Source organism: Hypomesus transpacificus, chromosome 23, assembly GCF_021917145.1.
Source record: "Hypomesus transpacificus isolate Combined female chromosome 23, fHypTra1, whole genome shotgun sequence".
In the NCBI taxonomy this organism is placed as follows: Eukaryota; Metazoa; Chordata; class Actinopteri; order Osmeriformes; family Osmeridae; genus Hypomesus; species Hypomesus transpacificus.
The window spans coordinates 19,808,300-19,836,096 of NC_061082.1; the positions used below are offsets into that span (position 1 = coordinate 19,808,300).

The window sequence follows — 27,797 nt, forward strand, 5'->3', positions numbered from 1 at the left end:
TCTGGGGTCTGGGGTCTGGGGTCTGGGCTGGGGTCTGGGGTCTGGGGTCTGGGGTCTGGGGTCTGGGGTCTGGGGTCTGGGGTCTGGGCTGGGGTCTGGGGTCTGGGGTCTGGGGTCTGGGGTCTGGGGTCTGGGCTGGGGTCTGGGGTCTGGGGTCTGGGGTCTGGGCTGGGGTCTGGGGTCTGGGCTGGGGTCTGGGGTCTGGGGTCTGGGCTGGGGCTGGGGTCTGGGCTGGGGTCTGGGGTCTGGGCTGGGGTCTGGGGTCTGGGCTGGGGTCTGGGCTGGGGTCTGGGCTGGGGTCTGGGGTCTGGGGCTGGGGTCTGGGCTGGGGTCTGGGGTCTGGGCTGGGGTCTGGGGTCTGGGGTCTGGGCTGGGGTCTGGGGTCTGGGCTGGGGTCTGGGCTGGGGTCTGGGCTGGGGTCTGGGCTGGGGTCTGGGCTGGGGTCTGGGGTCTGGGCTGGGGTCTGGGCTGGGGTCTGGGCTGGGGTCTGGGCTGGGGTCAGGGGTCTGGGCTGGGGTCTGGGCTGGGGTCTGGGCTGGGGTCAGGGGTCTGGGCTGGGGTCTGGGCTGGGGTCAGGGGTCTGGGCTGGGGTCTGGGGTCTGGGCTGGGGTCTGGGCTGGGGTCTGGGCTGGGGTCAGGGTCATGGGAGGCTGTCCAGAGCTGATCAGCAGGAACATGTTCAGCCGGTCATGGATAGCGTCCAAACGCAGAACCATGTGACCCACTCACAACCTTTCCCTTAACCACAGCTGAACTGCAATCCACTTCAGCTGTCTGTCGATCAGGTTTAGAGTCGGAGGGGCAGCACTGACCGACTTAATACCGACAGCCTGGCCAAATACAGCAACCTTAGCGCTGGGTCCACAACTAAAAACACAACAGGACTCGGCCGTGGCATCTGGGTTGAAAAGTGAATGAATGAATGAATGACACGTGTGTGTAAGCACATTAGCACCCTCTGTGTCTGTGTGTTACTGTAGGCAGTGCAAAGCTACTGTTATAAAATACAGGAGTTCTGACTATGTTCTCTGACTAAGGAATGCCTAAGATTTGCGATGGTGTGAATAATGTGTGGTGGTGACTCCAAGTCCTATTGAAGGTAAGTACTTCAGAAATCATGAAAGAAAGAAATGGATAGATCAGCCATGGTGAATTATAACATGCATAATTATGGGTAGGTATTCATGCAAGTACACGTCTATTTAACTGCAGCAAATTTCCTACTGCCATAGTGATTGGTTGGGTGAAGACAAGACCAAAGACAAACGACTGTTTACAAAAATATCGAAAGCACAAGAACAACCTATGATCTGAGAAAAACAGAAGGATCGTAAACAAGCTTCTGTGAGAAAAATCCGTTTGTAAAATGGCAGGAGAAGGGTATTGAAGACACTGGGTGCAGCACCGAGCCGCAAATTAAGTGAAATACTTAATAATTTACTGAGTGTCACAAAGCCTGAGAGACCCATGGCCCTGTTCAGAATAAGTGTCTACTTTTCAAATACCAGAAAATACCAACTAAAAGTCAAAGGTCAGCCATGACAGCCTGAGAACTTCCTGAGTCTTCACTCCAGGCACCAACATGTAACTCTGAACTCAAGCATTGTCTATTTGGCATAGATACCCACACCAATGAAGGGCGTCCACTCCACACATTTGGCCACATTCAAAGGCTGTAAACATTTGGTCATTTAAAGGCTATGTTGCATCTCTCCCCACAACCAGCCCTACTCTTCGTCTTCCTTCCCATCTTTGCCTGCGACCTCCTGCTCGGTTTTGTCTTTCTCGTATTTGTCAGTGTCGTGTTTGGTCACGCTGTCGTAGGAAGGGGGAGATGCCGTGGAGGGCGGCGTAGCCGTCTTGTCCGAAGTCGACGTCTCGTTCAGCCTCTCGATGACGAGGTCCTCCGTGTCCACCAGGGTCTCCTGACTCCTGGACGCGTTGGAGGCTCGTTGAGCGCTGCGTCGCTGGATGTAGTGTCTGGTAGCCTTCTGGATGACGATGGCCGACATGTCCTCATGCTTGCGTCGCAGCGTGGAGGTGATGGGCTCGTAGGACACCTTGGAGGGGTTGGACGCCATGAAGCGCTCCTCCATCTGCCCGCGGAGCATGTCCATCTCTCCGCCCTCGCCCAGGACGCGCTTGGTGAAGGCGAACAGGATGTCCAGGCAGTGGATCCTCTCGCCGCTCACCATGGGCAGGTCCATGGAGATCAGCTGGATCTTGTTGGGCTTCGCTATGCGCAGCGGAGGGTCCAGGGCGTCGGCAAAGTCGGACAGCTTGCCGTACTCCACGAACTGGGTGGCGCGCGGGTCGAACTTTTCCCACACCTCATAGAACATCTCAAAGTCGTCCTCGCTGAGGGGCTCTGCGCTCTCCTCCGTGGCCACGCTGAAGTTCTCCAGGATGACGGCGATGTACATGTTGACCACGATGAGGAAGCAGATGATGACGTAGCTGACGAAGAATATGATCCCGACCGCGGGGTTTCCACAGTCGCCCTTGTAGGGGGTCCCTGGGTGCTCGCTTTTCTCGTCACAGTCGTCAGTGTTGAGCATGGGCGCCAGAAGGCTGTCCCAGCCCGCCGATGTGGTGATTTGGAACAAACAGATCAAGCTGTTGCCAAGCGTCTCAAAGTTGAACATGTCGTCGATCCCGGCCTGCTTCTTGACGTACGCAAAGTTCGACATGCCAAAGATGGCGTAGATGAACATGACCAAAAACAGCAGGAGACCAATGTTGAACAAGGCAGGAAGTGACATCATCAAGGCAAACAAGAGCGTGCGTATTCCCTTGGCACCCTTGATGAGGCGGAGGATGCGGCCGATCCGGGCCAATCGGATGACTCGGAATAAAGTTGGCGAAACAAAATACTTTTCAATCAAATTCGAGAGAAACATGCCTGGGGAGGAAAAGAGAATTAATAACAGCAAAACAGGTGCAGCAAAACATTCCACTCCAATCAAATACAGAGGTGGACCTTACCAATTACAGACAGGATTACTACGATGAAGTCAAATACATTCCAACCAATGGTGAAGTAGTAATAGCGGAGTGAGATCATCTTTAACAAACACTCTCCCGAGAACAGGATGATGAACACCAGGTTAACCCAGGACAGAATATTTTCCATGTATTCAGTCTGGTTGTCAGTCTCCACCATCATGGTGACCATGTTAAGGCAGATGAGAATCATGATAAAAATGTCAAAGCCTTGCTTTGTTGTGAAATCGAAGATGCACCCTTGAAACTTGTTCTGAAAGAGACCAAAAAATGAATTTGCAGGACACCAGAAAATAGAAACTGTGGAGAAGCGGTTGGTGTCGGCCGTCGGCCGGGTCGTCTTACGTTAGGCCGGGGGATGGGCTTCTGGGGCTTCTTAGAGCCCAGCTTTTTCATGGCGTTATAGTACTTCTTCTGTTCCTCTGTCATGAAGATGTCCTGACCTCCAAAGTAAAGAGGAACAGACAACATGAAATCCCTGTCAACATGATTGCGTCTTTCGAGTTCTAGCGATAACTACAAAATAAGATACTTATCTTCTTCTTTTGCTGGTTGAAGTTATCTATGATGACCCCAATGAAGAGGTTGAGCGTGAAGAAGGATCCAAAAATGATGAACACCACAAAGTACATGTACATGTAGAGGTTGATCTCATAAACTGGTTGTTCATCCACCTGGAAGACAAGAATATGGCACTAGCATCCTGTCCACGCGTCTATCACCACGGGGGGTCCCTTCACTATCACCACGAAGGGGCCCTTCACTATCACCACGGGGGGTCCCTTCACCGTGTCAGTGAGGCAATCACTTACATTACGGGAGTCCACCGCAGCATACATGATGTCCATCCAGCCTTTGTATGTAGCCTGTAAGAACATGAGAAGGAATGACGACACAACCCACACACAGTACATCGTCCAAGACTAGTGGAAATGAATGCTGGCTGTGCGGAGACACCTGCTCACCACTTGCAGCAGCGCTAAATATCCTGCGCCCACGTTGTCAAAGTTGATCTTGACATTCTTCCAGCTGGCGCCTTTGGCATTGTGACACTCCGTCTTGTTGGAAATCTCTTCCAGCTTGAAGCGGTAGTTGCTGGTGACGTTGACACAGTAGTGGTACTTCCCTGCGAACAGGTTGACCCCGATGATGCTGAAGATGAGCCAGAAGATCAGGCAGACCAGGAGCACGTTGAAGATGGAGGGGATGGCCCCTAGCAGAGCGTTCACCACCACCTGCACACACACACACACACACACAGATGCACACACACACAGGCGCACGTGCACGGATGCACACATACACACGCACCGACACACGCACACAAGCACAAACGATAGCACAATCTCAGATTTAAGGTCGTAGACGATATCACACTGGATGAAAACGCAGTGACAGTTTTGGATAACAGGCGATGCTTGAATTCTTCTTATCATTACATCTTGACTGTGACTGGTGATGGTGAGATTAGGAAAACACATGAGTAAAGTGCTGAAATGGAAGTGTTGACATCAGTATGTGCCCCACACAACTAGCACCAACGCAATAGCTCATTCACAATGACAACGACAGCAGCCAGGAAAGAAGTTGGGAAAGAGTGAGGATAGAAAAGAGGGAGGGGTTCTGTCTATGAAGGCACTACGAGGTGTTTCAGTGGGGTACTGTGTCAATTGTGTGTAAAAACTAAAAAACTGAAAAGAACCTTGTGGATGCAGGATGAAGTTTACTGCAAAACGAAAAACACACACATGAATAAAGAAAGAATAGATTCATGTTAAAGGCACCCAGCAGGCTACATCCACACATTGTACATCCATCCCAGGCCGGTGAAGTAGTGAGAAAGCAGTCATGCAGATGGGAGGGTTCAGAGGCGACCACGTGAGGGGAGACCACCGTCACACCACCAGTGGAGATATAGACCACCACCACATGCAAGCCGGCTGATCAATAGGAGCTCCATTGATTTGAACAGACCAAAGCTTTCCCTCCCATGTTACGTAAGCCTTTAAATTCTTCGAAATCAACTTGTATTGAAATGAAGGATGTCACCTTTTTTTTCTCATTTACTTTCGACTGTGTGGAACAATCGTCATTTCTCTGATAATACTACCATTACAGTCTAAACATATTATCATTTTTCTGAATTACTTGACTGCTAATGGGGCATTTGCTACTGTATGTCATAATGATCTAATGTTAGAGAGCTCTACAAAAACACAATCAGCTGGAAAAGAGGGGATGGGAGAGGAGAGGTACCTGTGCTACACATGCATGGAGTGATTCAGGATCTGGGCTGTGGTCCTGTGCTCAGGAGACAGTGTCTGTCAGAGCTGGCTTCAGCAAGCCTCTTCCTGTCTCTCTGTGGTGGTGTGTACTGGGAGAACGTGAGGTGTGGGCGGTGCGTGGGCGGGGTGTGGGCGGGGCGTGGGCGTGGCGTGGGCGGGGCGTGGGCGGGGCGTGGGCTCCTCTGTCTTACCCTCATGCCCTCGAAGCGGGACAACGCTCTCAGCGGCCGCAGAGCCCGTAGCGTCCTCAGAGACTTGATGGCCCCCAGCTCAGCATAGCCAAGGGCGTTGGCCGCGAGGCTGACCAGGGAGACCTGGAACATGCCGGCGCACACACACACAACGACATCAGGGGGAGACAGACTCTGACTGTGTACAGAGACACGGATATTCAGATAGTCCATGTTAGCTGTAGTCTTAACAGTTAACTATGAACAAGTCAACCAAATGTATTATTCTGTTTAGGTCAATAAAGTTCATTACAATGTGTCATCTGGTAAATCTGTATGTTAAAATGCCAATTCAGAATCTTACATCAACAATGAGGAAGTCCAACCAGCACCAGTAATTAGTGAAGTACTTTGCAAATCCATAAGCCACCCATTTCAGTAACATTTCTAGAATAAAAGTGTATGTGAAGATTTTGTCTGCAAACTCCAACAAAATCTTAATGGTCTTCATTTTCTCTATGTAGATGTCTTCAAACGCCTTGTCAAAAACACAAACAAAAAGGGTAATTTGGGACAGTAAATAGACAGAAGTTTGTCTTTCATTCAGGCATCTTGTAAATCAACAATATATGTTTTTTATAAATCAAACACAACAATATTAGATAGGCACTTGAAACCCTGCTATTATTACAGGTGCTTATTCAGCGCACAATGCGATGGTTACCACTAAGAACAAAAACCAACACAGCATGTCTAAATCAGACCATCCATGTCAGATATTCTGACCAGTTCAACACCTCGTGGCCTTCCAGCTTACCAGGGCCGAGCTGCTGAGCACGATCATGAAGATGATGAACGTCTCAAACCAGTTGTGCTCCACGATCCTGAAGCAGGTCTTCCTCAGCGTCCACCACAGCTTCCAGCGTCCCTCCTCCACGTTCACCTGGCAACAGCGGAACCTGCGGACACAGCCTGAAAAGACGCGTGATGTCACGGAGAGTCAAGCCATCTCGACTCAAGCCAAACTCAAGCGACTGAGAGGCCGCAAGTTGAATCCCCTCCATCACACCACCTCCAAACGAGATGAGACCTCGCCCCGTTATCTTCCGCCTGCTGCATGCAGGGAAGTCAAGAGTGAGTGCTCTGGGCTGTAGTCTCACCATCAGGGAAGCAGCCCTCAGGATCCAGGGAGCTCTCTGGCTCCATGTCCAGCGACTCCCCCCCCTCGCCCAGGGGCCGGATGTCCACGGTGCTGCCCTCAGATGAGCTGGGCTCAGAGTGTACCGGCATCTGCACAGGGAACCCAGCCAAACTGGTGTTAGCGTTAGCACATAGCCTAGCTGGCATAGCTAGCCGTTAGCACATAGCCCAGGCAGAGCAAAGCTAGCTGTTAGCACATAGACCAGGCATGGCATAGCTAGCCAGGTGGGACGTTACATGCTGTAGTATCTCCATAGGACCTGACCTAGCAGACTGAGCCGTTGAGGTCACTGCTAGCGGTGCATCAGTTGTACAATCCTGTATCCTTATCCCAGCACTTCTGGGATAGGGACTCTAGCACTCCTATTAGGTGAAGTACTGTTTCATGCAGAGGTTATCAATAGGTACCTACAGGCTTCATATTTGCAACACATTTGAGGTGCTATGGAAGGCCAGACTTTTTGATTGGCCACCACTGGGACAGCCCATCTCCAGAAAGCCTTTTTGATTGGCCACCACTGGGACAGCCCATCTCCAGAAAGCCTGTAGGTAGAATTGATTGAGCTCAGGTCACACAGCATGCATTTTCAGCAACCACATGTTTCATCCAAGTCAGCCATCCACAAAAACATGTGTGTTCCCTTCCTTTCATGTGCTTTTCATTATTGGTGCTCCGATCAGGTGCTCCCATCAGGATGTTTGGGGCCGATCACCAATCGCTAGAAGCAGTATCGGCTGATACTGAGTACCGATCACCAATTAAGGGGTCTATTTGAAGCCTTCTATTTATCATGTAGGATTATCTATGTAACTATTCTTAACAGCAATGTATATTAAGTATAACTATGAAGAATTGATCAAATATCATGAATTAACAACAAGTGTTTATTTAGTGGCAGGAAACATGTTTAACATATTCCATTCTCTTTCGTAGAGATGCTTTTTAGAGACGCAACATAAACCATAGCAGCCTATGCTGGTTTACTGATAACCGCTTATAAATAAACAAAAGTAACTATCCTGCCGAATAATAAATTACAAAAATAGGATAAACAGAGTCTTTATAAATGTAAATTTTTGACTATAAAATCTGCAACATAAAAGGCCATAGTCAAAATAAATGTTTTAAAAAAAAATCTGCATTTAGGTAGGAGATAAAGGACCATGGGCAATAGGTCACAGCAAAAAAAATGTTCCTTTTTGATCGGCCTTTATAGCGAGTACCGATCTGAGGCCTCATTTACTAACAGGATTGCGCCCATTTCAGGCGTGAAATAGCGGGTAAAGACATAACAGCGTATTTACAAAGGTAGCGCACTTGAGTAAAAACGCAGATTACCGCTACTGGGAGGGTATAAGGGAAAGTGAGTGTGTATATTTCTAGCTCCTGTTCGCTGAACTTTCTTTTCATCGAATCACCCATGGTGGCAGTAACATGCAGGCGATTTCTCCCGTCTTTTAACGGCGCACTTATTAATGGGCGCTGATTGCCCGACGAGGATCTGGTTTGATAAATACCACGCAAAATGCGGAAAAACACCGTGCACTATTTGCGGTTTCGCAAAGGCGCAGATTAAGCTACGGTTGCAATGTTAGTAAATGAGGCCCTGAGAATTTAAAATGATTATCGGACGATAATAAACGGCGACCGATCGACCGGAGCACCCTTACTTTTTATACCCAAATCTTGGTCTGAAGGAACTGCAGACCCAGTAACACAAGACATTCTCATTCACATTAAAACACCTCATGTGCAGTCTCTGCACACGAGACAAGCCTGCGTCATTTCCAAACAGAGGATGTAGTCCACATTAGCTTAACAGCTGAGAGAAAGAGCTGAGCAGCTAACCAAGCCAGGCAGGTAAGAGACTGTCTGTGATCCAGAGCAATGTTGGAAGTGTTCTGACAGCCCTGGGGAGCACACAGAAAACACCTCTAGGCAAGCAAATGTAATAGCTTGGAGGAAACAATCACATTATTTCTTATACGGCGTGTATGTACCAATTTGTGTAAGTGCTAACTTTGATCACAAAGGTTGTGAGTATATCTGTCTTTCAGCTAACCTCAAGAGGTATACCATGTGGTACTTTTTCAGACAGTTGAGGTTTTGATGGAGAACAAGACGTTGGTCTTGCTCCCTCAGTGTGTGTGTGGTTTGGGCGTGTCTTGTAAAAGCCCTGGAAGTACCGAGGTTATGAATGCCTTGTTGGAGCGCCGCAGCCCTGGGCTGTCCTGGGACCAGCTAATGCAGAGTGAGGAATGATGGAAGCACGGTGATGAGACACTGTAAAGTGCTCTGAATCTAATAGAGAAGGTTCTAGAAGGTCATCCCTACTCTGGGAGGCCACTCATCCAGCAACACTGGATGGAACTCTACCACCTCCAAATCACTTTCAATAATGGAAAGTAAAGATTTGTCCTTTTATTCCGCATTCTATAATGAATGGTTTTAGGAATAACCTCTTTCTGCCATATAATATATAGCTTATACAAACAGACAAAAATGTCTACCAAGGTCAAATAGAATACAAATAATCTGATAAAGTATGCTCGTTTTGGCTATACTTTCACGGATATTAAAATAGTACTGCATTACAATGTATTTGTTACACAAAAATATTTATTTTGAGACATCATTTGTATTTTTCTTTTAATAAATGTCTGCTTTCATCATTCCATTATGAACAATATTTGTCAACGAATATGCCATAATATATATTTGAACGGTGATCCAGTCTGCTAAAATGAAAGATGTCCATCCGTTTAGCAAAGCTCAAGGTCGATGCTGACTTTCCAGCCTTTGAGTCTTCACAAACCCCACCCAAGTAAACTAATTAGGAAGGATGGTCTGATCTGAACATGGAGGTGATACTCATTCATATATGGATTGCAACAACAACATAAAACAACCTTTACAAAAAGTAAGGTTTCGCAACATCAAAACTGCTGCTTACTAGCAGAGTTGACAATTGAAGTGAGGGATTATGACCAAGCAGAGACAACAATAGGTGGGCAAACTAAAAAAAATGGGCAAGTTGTGATGTTGTCTTATAGATGACACAGACAATCTCCATGGTGTTATGTACAAGAAAGTGGTCTTACAAGTGTCCTCACTGAAAACCCTGAGAGAGCCTCCGCAAAGAAGCTGGAATAACACACAGGGTTAAGGGTGGTGAGTCACACCCTACCACAAGTTACCAGAAAGTTCATTTGTCTGTAAATGAAACAAGCGTTAGTCAAACATCCACACATCTAGTGACACCCATTAGGTACCTAAGATGTACCTTCATTCACATGAATTCTAAACAACAAACGATGACTCATATCACAAGGGCCAGAAACACAACATGACATCATCGCTATGACACCACGTTACACACATTTCATAACTGGCAGCATGTGGTGAAATCCATCCCTCAGAGTGGGCTGGAATTGGCCTCCCTGGAACACGAGGTAGACCAGCTCCCTGAAGAGGATGCAGATCTGGAGCACTCAGCCTTAAATGGTACATAATGTAATCTGAAGACTGGTGTTTTCCTGTCTCCATGGCCTCCCCTCGTTAGAGGGAGCGCCGGGTCTCCGGGGAAACGCCATGTCACATGCTCATACTTGGGTTGCCATGACTAACGTGGTAGGAGGAGGGGAGGGGGGGGGTTGGGATGGGGGCAAGGGTGGGGGCTAAGTGCACTCGCGCTACCACTGCAACGGAACACTTATCCATAGTAACAGATACGTCTACATAGAACCACTACAGCCAATGCTGTGCAGGCTGTGTTGCTTATCAGATTGTTCAGGTTTTCCACTGCTGACTAGGGGAGTTTATGTTTTGCAACATTTTACAAAAAAGAAAATAATATTTGAAGGTGACTTTATTGTGTATCGTATAAATAAATCTATACTTTTAAATAACTATGTAGACGTCATGTGAAGGTGAATACAATCTTTCACCGCTTTGAAAGAGAACAAATTCTACATTTGAGGAGCTCAGTGCTTTAACCTTGAAAATGTCAATCTATCATGTCAAAGAGTTTTCTTAATTTGTTCTACAACCACCAAGCAATTATCACTTCAGAGGACAACAATGTTGGCGGTAAACACTCTCAAATCAGGTTTCATTAGCCAACTTCACATCTAAGCGCACTCGCTCACTCGCTCTCTTACTTGCTGATTGAGGACAACATCGTTTCCCTATGTCCCTTCCACAATAGTTCCATATTTCCACACCTTAAAATACCAAACTAAGACCTCACCTCTTTGCTCCCCTCTGTGTCAGACAAGTCGCTGCTGAAGTCTTCCCCGTTGAAGTTATCAAAGTCAGACTCCCCCACGGCGATCGGCACGGTGATGGTCAGGCTGGGGTTCTGAAGGAAGGGCATGTAGTCGCTGTTACTGTTGACGATGTACTTCCCCCCGTTGTTGTCCACGCCGGTGGCCGTCCCATTGCCGTCCTTGGGGAAGGCCAGCTCCTTCAGGATCTCCACCGTGGTGTGGTTGGTTATGCAGTTGTGGCCCAGGGCTTTGTGGAGGTCGTCTTGAGGTTTCTCCTCGCCCTGACTCCTCTTCTTCTTCCTCCTCCTCCTCTTCCTCAGGCAGACGCGGTGCACCGTGCGGCACATCAGGGCCTTGGTGAAGTCGGCGGCGCGCTGGATCCGTCCGATGGCCGTCTGGAGGTTGTTCATCTCGCTGTCGTCGTCCGTCGCCGCCAGGTTGTCAGCGCTGAAGGAGCTCAGGAGCAGCGCCAGGAACAAGTTCAGCACCTGCAGCGAGCGCGCACACACAAGCACGCACACACACACACACACGCGTTTTTCGTAAACTGCTAGTGAGGTAATTATGGCGACAACAGAAGGATGTCTAATTGAAGGCCACTGTTGAAGACGTACCACCAGGTTCCCTATGACCATGACCATCATGAAGACGATCAGACACATGCCCTGGTCGGCCACCTCCATGCAGTCCCACATGGTCTCGATCCACTCCCCGCACAGCACCCGGAACACGATCAGGAACGAGTGGAAGAAGTCGTTCATGTGCCAGCGCGGCAGCTCGCAGTCTTTGTTGATCTTACACTTGCAGTCTTTGTAGTTCTTCCCAAACAGCTGCATGCCGACCACGGCGAAGATGAACACGATGATGGCCAGGACGATCGTCAGGTTGCCCAGGGCGCCCACCGAGTTCCCGATGATCTTGATCAGCATGTTGAGGGTGGGCCACGACTTGGCCAGCTTGAACACTCTGAGCTGAGGAAACAACATGAAGGAGACAGGTGAGACTCACCAGGTGAGTCACATGTATCTACGGATGTAAATCCTAATTGATTGACTGGTACAGTAGGATAAGCAGTGGGATCTTCTCGTACCAGCCTAAAGGACCTGAGGACAGACATTCCCGGCACGTTAGCCAAACCGAACTCCAGCAAGCTTATAGTGACTACAATGCCATCAAATATGTTCCATTTCTCTTGGAAATATTGATACGGGTCCATAGCGATGATTTTGAAGCACATCTCAGCCGTGAAGATGCCTGTAAACACCTGTGTGGAACCGGGGGAAAGATGAGTGAGAATCTGCATTTATAAAGATTGGAGCTTTAGGAGGCAAAAGAACAAGCACAAAAGCCCTGGACTACTTGCCAGGTTTCCCGTAGAGAGCATGTTATTAAATTCTATGGAGGAAGGGTAATGCTCGATAGCCATGAACACCGTGTTGAGGACAATGCAGATGGTGATGGCTAGGTCCGTAAACGGGTCCATCACGATCCGGTTGACCAAATTCTTGAACCTCAGCCATGCTGGGCAGCAGTCCCAGATCAGGAAGGTTCTGGAAAACTTGTACCAGCAAGGCGGGCATGTCTGTCTGGACTCTTCAAGCTCTGACACAAAACGAGCAGACACAATTCAAAAGACAACAATGTCTTTAATGTTACAGCTTTTTGATGGGTTTAGATCTTTTAGGGGCCAAGGTTGTCCTACCTTCCATGGTGTTGGTTATAATACTGGCCACGCTCAGGGCCCTCTGTCTGGACACAGGGCCTCCCAGGAAGTCCATGGGGGCCTGATAGGCTCCGCCCTCATCCCTCATGTACTCTGTGTCTGAGGTGGCACCCTGCACACACATGTTTATGGGTTACAGGAAGTAACATCACTGGAGAACTCTGTTATCTACAGGAAACCAGCAAAGAAGAATATAACTAGTATCGTCTATACAAAACGACAACAGATGGTGATCAAAACACAAATAACATGTTAATATTAACATTACCAAGGGATTCAAAAACAAAATGACAATGTATACAAAACAAGTCAAAGACAGTAAGTCAAAGAGAGTAAAGAAGACAAATAAACCATGTAGAAGTGAAGGTAAAGGATCAGGTTCACGACAGCACAGACAGACAGCAGCACCACAGCACAGTCACAGCTGACGTCCACAGCACAGAGGTGGTGTAGCCAACCACAACACACAGCTCAGGCCCCAGGCCACGCCCACGCGTCCTTACGTTGTCATCAGAAGTGACCATATCTACTGTCACCTCAGGCAGCAGCAGACTTGCTGGTGACGGGGGAAGAGAGGCCTTGCCCACGAGGGACACCACCCCGTTGCGGTCCACGGAGCTGTGCTTCTTCCTCCCATTGGTCGACGGCACGACATGAGACAGCAAGCTGTTCTGGCTCACGCTGCTGTAGCGACGGTCTGCCCGTCGGGGGACGAACAGAGAGCTCCGCCTACTGCCGCTGTCCTCGAACGCGCTGTTTTCGTCGTCGGCAAAGTGGTTGTCCGAGCCGCAGCGTGCAGGGCGGCCCCTGAAGCTGAATACGCTGGCCTGGCTGTTCCGTCTGGAGGAGAACAGGGCGCCACGGACACTCAGGAAGGACTGGAGAGAAACACATTCCTCAGAGCCTGCTACCTCCGACAGAAACACCCTAGGTTACCTCCGACAGAAACACACTAGGTTACCTCTGACAGAAACACACCAGTGTACCTCTGACAGAAACACACTAGGTTACCTCTGACAGAAACACACCAGTGTACCTCTGACAGAAACACACTAGGGTACCTCCGACAGAAACACACCAGTGTACCTCTGACAGAAACACACTAGGTTACCTCCGACAGAAACACACTAGTTCACCTCCGACAGAAACGCACTAGGTTACCTCTGACAGAAACACACCAGTGTACCTCTGACAGAAACACACTAGGTTACCTCTGACAGAAACACACCAGTGTACCTCTGACAAAAACACACCAGTGTACCTCTGACAGAAACACACTAGGTTACCTCTGACAGAAACACACCAGTGTACCTCTGACAGAAACACACTAGGTTACCTCTGACAGAAACACACCAGTGTACCTCTGACAAAAACACACCAGTGTACCTCTGACAGAAACACACTAGGTTACCTCTGACAGAAACACACCAGTGTACCTCTGACAGGAACACACTAGGTTACCTCCGACAGAAACACACTAGTTCACCTCCGACAGAAACGCACTAGGTTACCTCTGACAGAAACACACCAGTGTACCTCTGACAGAAACACACTAGGTTACCTCTGACAGAAACACACCAGTGTACCTCTGACAGAAACACACTAGGGTACCTCTGACAGAAACACACTAGGTTACCTCTGACAGAAACACACCAGTGTACCTCTGACAGAAACACACTAGGTTACCTCCGACAGAAACACACTAGTTCACCTCCGACAGAAACGCACTAGGTTACCTCTGACAGAAACACACCAGTGTACCTCTGACAGAAACACACTAGGTTACCTCTGACAGAAACACACCAGTGTACCTCTGACAGAAACACACTAGGGTACCTCCGACAGAAACACACCAGTGTACCTCTGACAGAAACACACTAGGTTACCTCCGACAGAAACACACCAGTGTACCTCTGACAGAAACACACTAGGTTACCTCTGACAGAAACACACCAGTGTACCTCTGACAAAAACACACCAGTGTACCTCTGACAGAAACACACTAGGTTACCTCTGACAGAAACACACCAGTGTACCTCTGACAGAAACACACTGGTCGAGTTTGGTTAGAATGATCCCTATGCTCTTAAAAATGGAGATGAAGAAGATCATGAAAATAATGATGACGATGATGATTACGACGATGAAGATAACGATGATGAATGTTAACGTTGCTGATAATGAAGATGATGAAGATGAAGCAGATGAAGATGATGATGAAGATGAAGACGATGAAGATAACGATGATGAATGTTAACGTTGCTGATAATGAAGATGATGAAGATGAAGCAGATGAAGCAGATGAAGACGATGATGAAGATGATGAAGACGATGATGATGATCAAGCTGAAGATGATGAAGATGGCGGTGATGAAGGTGGCGGCGATCAAGATCACGATGACGATGAAGGTGGTGACACAGCACAAGAAAACACAGCGACAAACTCAGAAACCAAACCAACGGGGGAAACGCAGGATAGAGAGATGGGAATCCAGAGGACAAACATGAAGATGGTGACGTTAATGACCCAACGACCAAACATTCCAATCCAAACACCTGACAGGCAGACGTGGGGGGGGGGGGGGGGGGAGTTGACTGAGGGAACAGAGAGGACCTCAGCCTCACCTGCTGTGTGGTGGAACACCTCATGTCGTAGGACAGCAGGTTGGCGTCCACGGAGAAGCGGAAGCGGGTCTTCTTGATGCTCTCCTCAGACTCCGACCGGTGGAACCTGCTGTCGGCTCTCTCCATCTCCGTCTTCTTCTTCTTGTGCCGGTTGCGGCGCTCCTTGGCGCTCTTGGAGCTGAGGCGGGACGCGGAGGACGAGGTCTCGGTGAACTCTCCTCTCTCACTGGACTCACCCCTCTCTGCTGCTGCTGCCGCCACCGCCTCCAGCCGGGCAACAAACACACACACATGGTGAATACACACAGGTTACACACACGGTGAATACACACAGGTTACACACACGGTGAATACACACAGGTTACACACACGGTGAATACACACAGGTTATACACACGGTGAACACACACATGGTCATCAGAGGCAACAAACAGCAGAAACTGCAGTTTCCTCTCTCTCTATCTACGCTCTCTTCCATCTCTCTTTAATTCAACTCAATTCAATGATGCTCTATTGGCATGAATGAATGAACTTCAATGCCAAATCCCTGTGAGATTAAACTAAATATATGAATTACTTACATTTGTAAAAATCTAAAATATTTTTACAACAATTATAACAAGTACTTTTCATAACTCTACTCTTTCTCTCCTCCCTCCCTCTCTCTCCTCCCTCTCTCACCTCTCCTCTCTCTCTCCCCCCTCTCTCTCCTCCCTCTCTCACCTCTCTCTCTCTCCCCTCCCTCTCTCTCCCCTCCCTGTCTCCTCTCTCCAGGGGAGAGGGCAGGCGGCAGAGCCGGTGTGTACCTGGGCGTCCTCCTGCTGCCTCCTCAGCTGCTCCAGGATGGCCTGGAACTCCTCCTCCTTCTGCAGGGCCTCCTCGATGGTGGCCTGGTTCTGCTCGTCGTACGCCATGGCCACCACGGCCAGAATCAGGTTCACCAGGTAGAAGGAGCCCAGGAAGATCACCAGCACAAAGAACATCATGTAGGGCTTCCCTGAGGCCCGGAGAGTCTGTGGTGTGCGTGTGTGTGTGTGTGCGGGGGGGGGGGGGGGGGGGGGGGGGTCGGGTGGGGAGGGGAGAAGGGTAGGGGTCAGAATTATGTCAGTGAGTGAGCATGGGTGAAAACAACCTAAAGTCCTGATGTGTTAATTTGGGTTATTGGTTTGATTCATGTAATTGTTTGATAACAGATTAATCACTGACTGACTATACAGAAGACATTTCCCACCAGTTCCCCAAACAGTGTACCCAAAGAGGGCTGAGACAGGAAATAATAATATCCCGTCCATTCGGACCATGTCAAACCTGATCTGGGAGTTTTCTCCACTATTGTTTGTTTAATGCATGAAGACCATCATGCCTTGCTGCCCTCCATTTAGGAGAAAGTCGTCAATCTGCTGTACAGGTCATTCATCCTGTGTTTACCTGGATCAGCACATGAACCTTCCCTCTTGCCCTGGACCAACATGCACCTGCACTCCATACAACGGCTGGTTTGAACAGCAAACAGACAGTGCCTTCTTTGATATTTCTACGTATAGACAACGGTAAATAACTGAAATCAGTATGATTTTCAAGGCTGTCCACTGTGGGACGCAGCCCCAAAAAAACCTATTTGTGTTTAGTTTTCAGGAGGGAAAGGGGTGGGGTTTAGGTCGAGGAGAAAACGCTAGGAGCCTCTCATGTTGTGACTCATCAGGTTTTCCCAGCGCTTCCTTTGGCGGTGTGTAACAAGTGTGGAGTTCCCACAGCTGCAACCAGTAACAGAGGACCAGAGGGAGAACCCAGCGGACTAAGACCGTCCCTTCACAGGTACCCAGGAGCTTCACTGCACACAGTGTCTGGCGCCTAAGACTCTCCCTGCTGTCCTGACAACACAGGAGATCTGGAGAGAAACACAGCCAGATTTCTATCAAAGCCATGTTCCACGTGCTGACGCTCGGCTGTGAGACTTCATCAAATGAAACCACGAAAGATTCATTTCACTACCAACCTCTGCTAAATGCATAAATGTAACCTTCCTACGATGATCACATTTCAAGCTTAGTTTTTGTGACAGTGTCTGCGAGTGTATGTGTGTGCATGTGTACTGTGTGTATGTATGTATGTACAGTGCCCTCCAAAAGTATTGGAACAGTGAGGCCAATTCCTTTATTTTTGCTGTAGACTGAAAACATTTGGGCTTGACATCAAACGATGAATGTGAAACCAGAGATCAACGTTTCAGCTTTTATTTCCAGGTATTTACATCAGGATCTGATGCACAAATTAGAAAATATCACCTTTTTGTTCGAACCCACCCATTTGTCACGTGAGCAAAAGTATTGGAACATATGACTGACAGGTGTGTTTTGTTGCCCAGGTGTGTCCTATTACATACATTATTCAATCAATAAATACCACTGAATGTCTACACTCAGGTTCAGATTGGGTAAGATAGGTTTTGTCTATGCAGACTGTATTCAGAGGTGAAAACAACATGAAAACCGGAGCGCTGTCTTTGGGTGAAAAACAAGCAATTGTGAGTCTTAGAGAAGATGGAAAATCAATCAGAGCCATTGCAGAAACATTGGCCATAGCCAGTACAACCATTTGGAATGTCCTGAAGAAGAAGAAAACTACTGGTGTACTAAGTAACAGACGTCGAACAGGTAGACCAAGGAAAACATCAGCAGTTGATGACAGAAACATTGTGAGAGCTGTAAAGAAAGACCCTAAAACAACTGTTAGTGAGATCAGCAACAACCTCCAGATGGCAGGAGTGAAGGTATCACTATCTACTGTTCGCAGAAGACTTCATGAACAAAAGTACAAGGGCTACACCAGAAGATGCAAACCACTCATTAGCAAGAAGAATAGGAAGGCCAGGCTGGAATGAACCTCAAAAATTCTGGGACAAAGTTTTATGGACTGATGAGACAAAGATTAACTTTTACCAAAGTGATGGAAAGGCTAAAGTTTGGAGAAAGAAAGGAACTGCTCATGATCCCAAACACACAAGCTCATCTGTGAAACACGGTGGAGGTAATGTCATGGCTTGGGCTTGCATGGCTTCTTCTAGGACGGGCTCATTAATCTTCATTGAGGATGTAACACATGATGGCAGCAGCAAAATGAACTCGGAAGTCTACAGAAACATTTTGTCTGCCAATTTAAGGAAAGATGCAACCAAACTGATTGGCAGAGCCTTCATCATGCAGCAAGATAACGACCCAAAACACACTGCCAAAACAACAAAGGAGTTCATCAGGGGCAAGAAATGGAAGGTATTAGACTGGCCAAGTCAATCTCCAGACTTAAACCCTATAGAGCATGCATTTTACCTGCTTAAGAGGAGACTGAAGGGAGGAACCCCACAAAACAAACAACAACTGAAAGAGGCTGCAGTGAAAGCCTGGGAAAGCATCAAAAAGGAAGAATGCAAAAGTTTGGTGACGTCAATGGGTCACAGACTTGCTGCAGTTATTGAAAGCAAAGGATTTGCAACTAAATATTAAGTCTTATTCACTTAAATATGTTTTAAGTATATCTGTTCCAATACTTTTGCTCACATGACAAATGGGTGGATTCAAACAAAATGTGATATTTTCTTAGTTGTGCATCAGATCCTGATGTAAATACCTGGAAATAAAAGCTGAAACGTTGATCTCTGGTCTCACGTTCATTATTTGATGTCAAGCCCAAATGTTTTCAGTCTACAGCAAAAATAAAGGAATTCGCCTCACTGTTCCAATACTTTTGGAGGGCACTGTATGTGTGTGTGTGTGTGAGTATGCATGCCAGTGTTGGCGTTCGAGTGCGTGTTGGCGCCTGTGTTTCAGCGGGTTTCCGCAGCCAGCTAGCGAGCCCCTGAGTACCGCAGGCCCACCTGCTGGTACAGGTTCTCCCAGTAGTCCTGAGTCATCAGTCTGAACAGGGACAGGAAGGCCCAGAGGAACGTGTCAAAGCTGGTGTAGCCGTAGTCTGGGTTCCGGCCCGCTTTGACGCAGAAGTACCCCTCTGGACACTGCCTACAACAGAGGAGAAGCCTGTGAAACTCAAACACGGCTGAGTGAAAGGAAATGAAACACCTTCACTGACAGGACTGTGTCCGGGCGACTGTCAGGATGAATCACTGAGAAACATACTAACGCTGTCGACAACAGGTAGGTTTTAAAAGGTTTGTGGGACTGCCTTAACTTAACTTATAACTGAGGGTGTGGCTGTTAAATTGTATTTTCTTGATAAAAAGTGGAATGGACAGATTTGAAGTTTTCAAAATTGTCCCTGCATAATGAAACTGACATCCCGGTACACAGACATTCATTCATGTGTCTGAAGCCGTAACACACACATATAACACACATACACAGGCACACACGAGAACCAACTGGCCACAGACACACAAAATAGGATATTCTGATAATCAGATAGATGTAGGCTGGATCTTACCCAGCTTCTGTGCCATTTCCACAGAGCAAGGGGTCCTTTTTACCTGGGATGATGTAATAATTTACTAAAGGGAGAAGAACAGTACACCGAAAGTCAAGTAAATGATTTAGCAACTTGGCATCACTTTATACTAAGGTTACATTAACCACCGTGTGACTACACATCAATATACATGGTAAAAACGATATAGGAACCTAGGAACTGCTATGTGATTTAATTGTATCAAGCGTTTGGTGTAGAACAGTTATTAGTAAAGACTAAGAAGGCAGAGTGTGGGTGGAGGAGTATAAAGGGTGAGGGGATGTCAGATGGCTGAGGGGTTAGAGAATCGGGCTATTAATCAGAAGGTGGCCGATTCGATTCCCGTCCGTGCCAAATTATGTTGTGTCCTTGGGCAAGGCACTTCACCCTACTTGCCTCGGGGGGAATGTCCCTGTACTTATGGTCAATCGCTCTGGATAAGAGCATCTGCTAAATGACTTAATGTAAATGGGATGTTGTAAAGGGACAGTTCATTTATTTTACCCAAACTAGATCAATGTTAACGTCCACTTTCCCCTGAGAAGCACAACCATCCCCATGATAACTTAAATGCAACTACACTGTAGTTCCTCCAGGCACTGCTGTGTCGTCACTTGGTAGTGCGTCTCACAACAGGTGGTCCCCACAACTGTGTTTGGACTCAGCAGCCACACTGATGTCCCAGAAGCCCTGGCACTTCCCTGACTGACGCCAAGCGAGTACACTCACAGGGGTCGTTGATGTGCTCGCTCCAGTTGAGGTAAGTGAGGTTGCTGTTCCGTACACACTTGTGCCTCAGGTGGCCCATGAACAGCTGGAGGCCGATGAGGGCAAACACACTGAGGCAGAAGACGGTGAGGATCATCACGTCGGCGAGCTTCTTCACCGACTGGATCAGAGCTCCCACAATGGTCTTCAGACCTGTAGGACGCCACACACGTCTGTCAGTCTCTGAAAACGGTCCGCGCGAACCAGGAGTGCCAGCAGGATGATGTAGGGGGCACAGTAACACCACAGCATGAAGGTATACCAGCCAATGAGCTCAATCCATTATTGAGAAAAAGATTTCATATGAATGTGTCTATGGAAGCAGCTCATATCATTGTGAAATGTCTTTCAACTGGCTGCCTTAGGAGAATGCTATCCTCCCCAACACCGTTACATGAGCCCTGATAACTGTTGCTTTCCAAGGTTCCTTTAACAACCCTGAATAGGTCAGTTGGTTGACAATGAATGTGCTACTACAATTTCAATAGCGGTAAGTAGTCAATTGTACTAATGGACAGATTTGGTACGTGTGTTGAAAACCTTACTGTGTTTACTTGAGTTTGGATCAATAAACTGACGAATGCGACAGGTTCAGTTGGATTATGGCACATCCTCACTCATTGTTCTGACTGAATGAAGATGTCCTTCAAGGAAAAGACACACACACACAGAGGACAAGACAGGCAGTCCCCTGGACGGCAGGGAGACAAGCAGGACTGGACAGGCCACCACATGCACAGCAACGCAAGGTTCATCTCCATGCCAACTCTAATCTACCAGACCCCCATTGAAGGTCGCCAGGAGAAAAATACCAAAGAAATGAAAACAAAAAAAGGAACTTTTACGCCTAAAAAGCGAGAAATCGGTTCCATGGTGATTCCTGCTTGCTATGCCGGCAGCATGAGAGCAAACCAAAACCATGGGACCAAACAGAAGCAGCGGGTGGAGCACTCCTGTCTGAGGCTGATGGAGTGAACACCAGCCTGAGCACTCCTGCCTCAGTCTGATGGAGTGAACACCAGCCTGAGCACTCCTGCCTCAGTCTGATGGAGTGAACACCAGCCTGAGCAGCTGCCTCTCACCTGGGATGACTGATATCGTTTTCAGAGCGCGCAAAACCCTGAAGGTTCTCAACGCTGAGACATTGCCCAGGTCCACAAACTCTGTCACATATCTGTAATAAGGGGGGGAGGGTCACATACAGGTGCCATGACAGGACGACAGCCAGCAGTCACGGGAAAGAGGAGGAGGAGGAGTAGGAGAAAACACAAGGGCTAGCTAGCACCTCAAGCAACCACTGCTTACCTGGGATAACTGAAATAGTTTTCAAAGCTCTCAGTACTCTGAAAGTGCGAAGAGCTGAAACATTGCCTAGCTTTACAAACTCAGTTACATACCTGCAGGGAATTACAATTCACAATTACAACAGAGTTTGTATCATTTCGAAAGACGAGGTACAGTACATATATTTGCATTTAATATGGCCAGGGCCCTAACCCTTTACACAATCTACATGACTAGATAGAGGTCAGGTACATTTCACATGAGGACATTCAACACTAGAAACAGCTCAGGACTCTGTGCAACACGTCTCCCTCTATCATTGTCCTGCTAATGCAACTCATTCAACTCATAAGGATTTAATCAAGAGGTGCTTGCAGCCTTTCTAAACTCTCATCTGCTCCATCCATTATGCTCTCGTTCTAGTTCCTTAGCGTCCTTTCATCAACACACAAACAAATGGTGGTCGAATCTGTATAAATGGCAGTAATGCACTCTTGACTAAAAGGTGTTAGTAAAAGAATGAGGACGTTGTGGGTAGTAATGGATTTTGTTGTGGGAGGTGAACAGCCTTTGACAAAAGTCCTTGCTCTAAAAGGCACTATGAACATAACTCATAAGGGCAAGAAGAAACACTTATATACCATTTTGATCATTCACAATATCATAATGTAAGTGAATTATGAGAGACAGTTTAATACTCACGCCATGACAATCACACAGAAGTCCAACCAGTTCCATGGATCTCTTAGAAATGTGAACTTCCCTACACAAAACCCTCGTGCCAGAATTTTAACTAATGATTCAAATGTATAAATCCCAGTAAATGTGTACCTGTTTAAAAGAAAGGTCACAAGTGAATGCACACACAACACTAAATACTGTATATGGATGTGTGTGTGTGTGTATATTTTGGGGTATGTAAAGGACTTACTCCACATTCTTGGCCCAGTCTGGGGGCTGGCTCAGGGCCATAAACCCACAGTTGGTCAGGATAGTGAGCATGATAATCATGCTGAACAATGTGAAGTCAGTTGTCAAGGAAACAGTCCAGACTGGCTGATTCAACATTGTTTACGCGTGACACCCGACACCTGACGTAGAACAGTTCACACAACTAGTCTGGCTTTGTTAGTTATCTTCAGTTTGCAAACAGGAGATGGACGCAAGGGACAGATTTCTTCTGACTCATGAATGTCGAACACTGTGTACTGTTTCAATGAAAGGATATGAGTGTACCAAAATCTTAATTGATATTCTTCTAATAAGGTTGAAGGGGCTCAGGAAATACAAGGCAGGACTGGCGTTGAAACGGAAGATGGTTTTTCCTCTGTTCAGGACTATAAAGGTCTGAAACAGAGAGTGCAAAGACACACAGGTGTAAGGCTATCATTCAGTCACAACAAACACACTCATGACTCTCCCAGCTGTGCAGCGCTACAACACCACTGAATCCAGAGTGGAGGCTGAGCCCGTAGGATCGGGCGCTGGGCATCCAGGCCCCTGCAAACTGTCACCTGGGAACAAAGGCTTAGCAGGGATGACAGCCAGCTGTATCACCTAGACAACAGCTTAAGCTGGCCCAAACAACAAAGAGAAACCCCCCTGGCGGAGGATCTCAACTGACTTTCTGATTGCTGTAGAAGGAGTCCAGGTCCTCCAGGGGTGTGGACACCAGGCCGGAGGGGATGTCCCCGTAGATGAAGGGCAGAGGTTTCCCCGCCTCCAGGTCGCTGTTGGGCCTGGGTCGGTCCTCCTCATTGCTGCAGGCCTCCCCTCGGGGCTTCTTGGCTTTCTCCGCTGCGATCCGCCTCTCGATGGCCTGGAGGGACTCGCAGGAGAACGGCTGGAAGCTGTCTGGTCCTGGCGGTACAAGCAGCTGTTCCATCTTTTCATTCTGCACGTTCAGAGGGAACGGAGAGCCTCCAGGACGAGAGAGGGCTGGGGACACCAGAGAGACAGGCGGGCCGGATTCAACACAGGCAGATTGGTTCGGTTGATAGGAGTCTAATGAACTGCTTTAGCATTCAGCAAATTGGAAGGAGGCTCAAATAGTGGAAGAGTAATCCAGAGGAAATGATCCCCTGTCATGAAGGCAGATGAGACGGTAAACAGATGTTTCTGCTCACAAAGGACCTGAATCTAAGATCTGGAGAAAAGGGTTGCCTTGACAGAACCCTCCACAGTCCTCAAATCAATGAAGTGGGTGGTTGTTGTAGTAAACTAGCCTCTAGTGTGAGATTAAAGCCCGCACTGAGGAGAGGCAGGTGAGACCGTTAGATCAAGCATCTGGGGCGGATATACTGAGACTGGAGACACTTGGACATGCTTATTACCACTGAATTATCTCATTGGAATAATCAATGCTATGTAATCAGGAGGACCAAATGACGACCTTAGAGAGTTTTCCTTGGTTCATCTTTCACTGCTGACTGACAATAGACATGTCTATCAGGACCTGAGACTATATCAATATATATCAATATATATTCAAGACATGTTTGAAAATTACAGATGTAATTCAATATGTCAGTATACTATACTGACACTTTGACTCAATAACTTGAATGATAACTACATCTTTATATTGTTGCATGTATCTGTCACATTATGTATATATAATGAATATGTCAGTTCTATCAACACGATATACCGGAGAGTAGCAATGCGAAGCCTGTACTGATTATATTCACTGGCAGACAGAACCTACCTCACACACACTAGCCAATGAGAGACCAGCACAGCTTGACAGGCAGTGACAACACATTATTCTATAATGACAGCGTAAGCTCACGGACGAGACAACTGGAAAACCAATGTAGAAGTGCCCATCTGTTTCAGCATAACACAAGACACACAAGTTCAATGTTCAAACCAAAATCAATCACCTTGTATGTGGAGCTCGTTGAGGTATATCCTATAAATGTAATACTGCAAATGCCAAGCGAGCTTGATTAACTAAAGGAGCCTAAGAAGACTGTACAGAATTGGTAGTCAGTGTCATGCACATTGCCTTGTGTCTGTCTCCATGCACTGAAGGATGACACGGACCATCGCTATCCACACAAGTGACACAGCAGCCATGGTGATGAAGGGTGACACACCAAGCTGCCACCTGCATTTGGAACGGAACAACCAATTCCCAAAGAGAACTTATTGATCTCTGGGAGTCTAAGTTCGAAGGATTTGATTTGTGTATTCCAGAGATGCAAGAGCCTGACTGAACAGGTGTAAAAGGCATGCACAGAGATACACCCAAGGTTTCAGCTTAGTATTTGAACTCCACCTTCCTTTAAGCTTCAGTAAAGCTTACCTGGGGATTGATCGACACCTGAACACAAGCTCCAGCTTTTAATTAACTCAGTGTCTGCAGACAGAAGATGCAGGCTGACTCTGGCAGGCTGACTGTGTCACAAACTAGCTCCAAGATGAAACCAAAATCAGTCCTAGTTCTCACAGCAGATCTGTTTGAAAGTATACCCACGGCATTGAGATATGGCAAGGACCATGATGACAGATCTGCAGGTCTAGAAAGTTGGCCAGACCTGTTTAGTTTTCAAAGCTAGAGCATATTGGCAGTGAGGATATTACTGGTCCAAACAGCCAACTGACCATGTTTAGAACTAGAGGCTGTACTGTTAGCTGACCCTAATTGGCAACGGTCTCATTTGTTTCCCGCTGGTAGCTGACAGGTCAGCCTGTTGTCTGTGTCAGCCATCACACGTACTGGCTGTGACCTCAGAGAAGCTTTCAGCTCCTCCTGTTGGCCCACACACTCAACACAGAAAGAACTGAATGAATATGAACAAAACTATTCGTAGTTTTATAGCATGTTCAAACAATAGAACATTGGAAATGAATACTGACATAACCTTGGTGTTCAAGCAGGTCCTTCACTTTCATTAGAAATGTACGCTCTTGACATCTGAGACATATATGACCCATGAGTTTACCATAAGTGATGGGAGAGATGATCACACTCAATATGAACAATAACGTCATTAGGTTGAATAGAACAAGTCTTTAATCTAACATGTTTGTCTGAAATGAATTGTATGGCCGACTGACTAGCTATGGAAAATCAACGATCCTCAATGGATGAGTTGGAGCAGTGCTGTCCAGGGTTCTGAAATGTCCACAGTTTCAGTCTCGACAAAAATGCATTTACTAATTGCTCTAAAAATATAGCAAAAGAACATAGGCTAACAATAACAATAGGAAAGCAGAGAGGTGCGAACCATATTCTCACAAACATACTTATGTTATCTCCGCCAATGGGACCTTCTGTGTCACGCGCCTGTGGTGGGCTATGGAAGGTGTGATTCAGAGACGGTTTTTTATTGACTAATAACACAAATGTGGACACAATTTCAGTAAGTATGCTATATACTCTGCGGATTAAAAAATAATGTTAAAAAAAACTATAGCTTTGAAATGCCAATGTTGTCATGACGATGTGGACAGGCTATGAACCATTCCATATAATGATCGTCAACAGTGGCGATTTTAGACCCCTAAATTTGATCTCAGCACCCCTAAAAATAATTAGAAATATTGTTTATTATTCATGTCACATTCTCATTTGGGGCTGAGCCCCCCTAAAGGTCTGATCCTAGAATCGCCCCTGATCGTTAACTAGGCTATATTCCTGTGAACAACAGCCAACACAGTCAATAAACACCATGTTGACATGCGGCAATGACAGTTTGGACAATAAGCGATTCATCCAACAGCGTTTGCCCTGATTAGATCATTAGTAAAAAGATAAAAATAGATCGTCTGAAACATCGAGAGACCCTATAGCCTATTCTTTGCACACCAGATTACAAATACATTTATCAGGTTACTTTATCATGAAATGGATGAAATAACAGTCGACTATTCGGAGGAGAATTCAGTTTTTCTATAAACTTCCCTCTATCAAAGCAATTTTGCCACCATGCCATACGTTTCTATGATGCCATTTCGCCGGAGGACGGACCAACTCTGAGATTCGCTTCTTGCATTCACGTGTCCTATTCCAAAGCTACAGCACTCACAACCACTTGCTTGCATCACGCCTAGAAAAAAATGTAGAGTGATCGGAGAAGTGTGATGCGCTTAGGGCGTCGGCAAAAAAATGTTTCGGCCTGATCCTTTTAATATGCTATGATGTTCTAATGATGAGGGATTCAAATAAAAACTAAGCCAATATATATCATCGTACTGGCCCACTGCACGTATTTACTGGCTAATAGTGTGTCCAGTAACATGGCGTAATATACACTTGTACAAATGTACAGCCTAATGTACATTTGACTTACTTCGGAAGCATTATCACTGGCAACAATAATATGTATAACTCGAATCTTAAAGCCAATTGTTTGGTTATCATAGAAGGCATATTATGTCCTTATGTTTGGCTGTCATGGTCTTAAGTGCTAAAGTTCAGGCCTCGTGTTTATTTCACTTGAAGGGAATTTTGCCAACCAACCTATGAGGTTTACTCAAAAGTTTTCAACAGCTGTATATGATTTTAAAAATATTATCTACTGTTTCTATAACTGCTTACTATGCCACAACCTCCTCAAACAATCCCCCAACGTGTTTCCACAATGTCTAACCCATTTGACATTTTTGACTCATGGCTTTGTGAAGAAGAACAAAGCAATTAGATTACAATCAGAAAGATGAATTTGGTTTGGCAAAATTGTTCAACAAATGCAACATCCTTTCATCCTTCCAGAATGGTAAGAAACATCTTCGCCACAGGAAACTCACCATTAGTTTTTCTTTCTGGTCAGGTAAAGAATCCGACAACAATTCCCAGACAGGCTACGCCTTCATTCAGCTTTTTCTTGTCCAAAATGAAGATTGAAGAATAGTCGTGGATCTGCGATTGAGTTATTTGTCATTTCCACACGATTATAAAAGTATTCTTTCCAAGCGATCACAATGAATCGTAGACCATTATCAATTCGTTGCCACTTTCGCCCGTAGCATGTCGTCTCTGCTGCGCTTCCGGTTGTTTCTGGGTAC

At 46.8% G+C, this 27,797-nt stretch overlaps 1 protein-coding gene across 1 annotated transcript; it reads right to left on the bottom strand.

The window, feature by feature from the left end:
• Nucleotides 1–597: 597 nt before the first annotated feature.
• Nucleotides 598–27,759, bottom strand: scn1laa (sodium channel, voltage-gated, type I-like, alpha). Its single transcript, XM_047047431.1, has 27 exons — nucleotides 27,540–27,759; nucleotides 23,407–23,720; nucleotides 23,011–23,129; nucleotides 22,714–22,803; nucleotides 22,485–22,613; nucleotides 21,581–21,672; nucleotides 20,460–20,651; nucleotides 19,710–19,773; nucleotides 19,147–19,288; nucleotides 16,082–16,288; nucleotides 15,276–15,539; nucleotides 13,187–13,528; nucleotides 12,630–12,762; nucleotides 12,291–12,529; nucleotides 12,018–12,191; nucleotides 11,542–11,898; nucleotides 10,909–11,415; nucleotides 6,619–6,748; nucleotides 6,276–6,430; nucleotides 5,823–5,996; nucleotides 5,480–5,602; nucleotides 3,969–4,238; nucleotides 3,816–3,869; nucleotides 3,540–3,677; nucleotides 3,349–3,453; nucleotides 2,986–3,256; nucleotides 598–2,902 (listed from the first exon to the last, which is right to left on the bottom strand). The coding sequence occupies exons 2-27, from the start codon at nucleotides 23,665–23,667 to the stop codon at nucleotides 1,728–1,730; spliced, it is 5,907 nt and encodes a 1,968-aa protein (XP_046903387.1). The 5' UTR covers nucleotides 23,668–23,720; nucleotides 27,540–27,759; the 3' UTR covers nucleotides 598–1,727.
• Nucleotides 27,760–27,797: the final 38 nt, after the last annotated feature.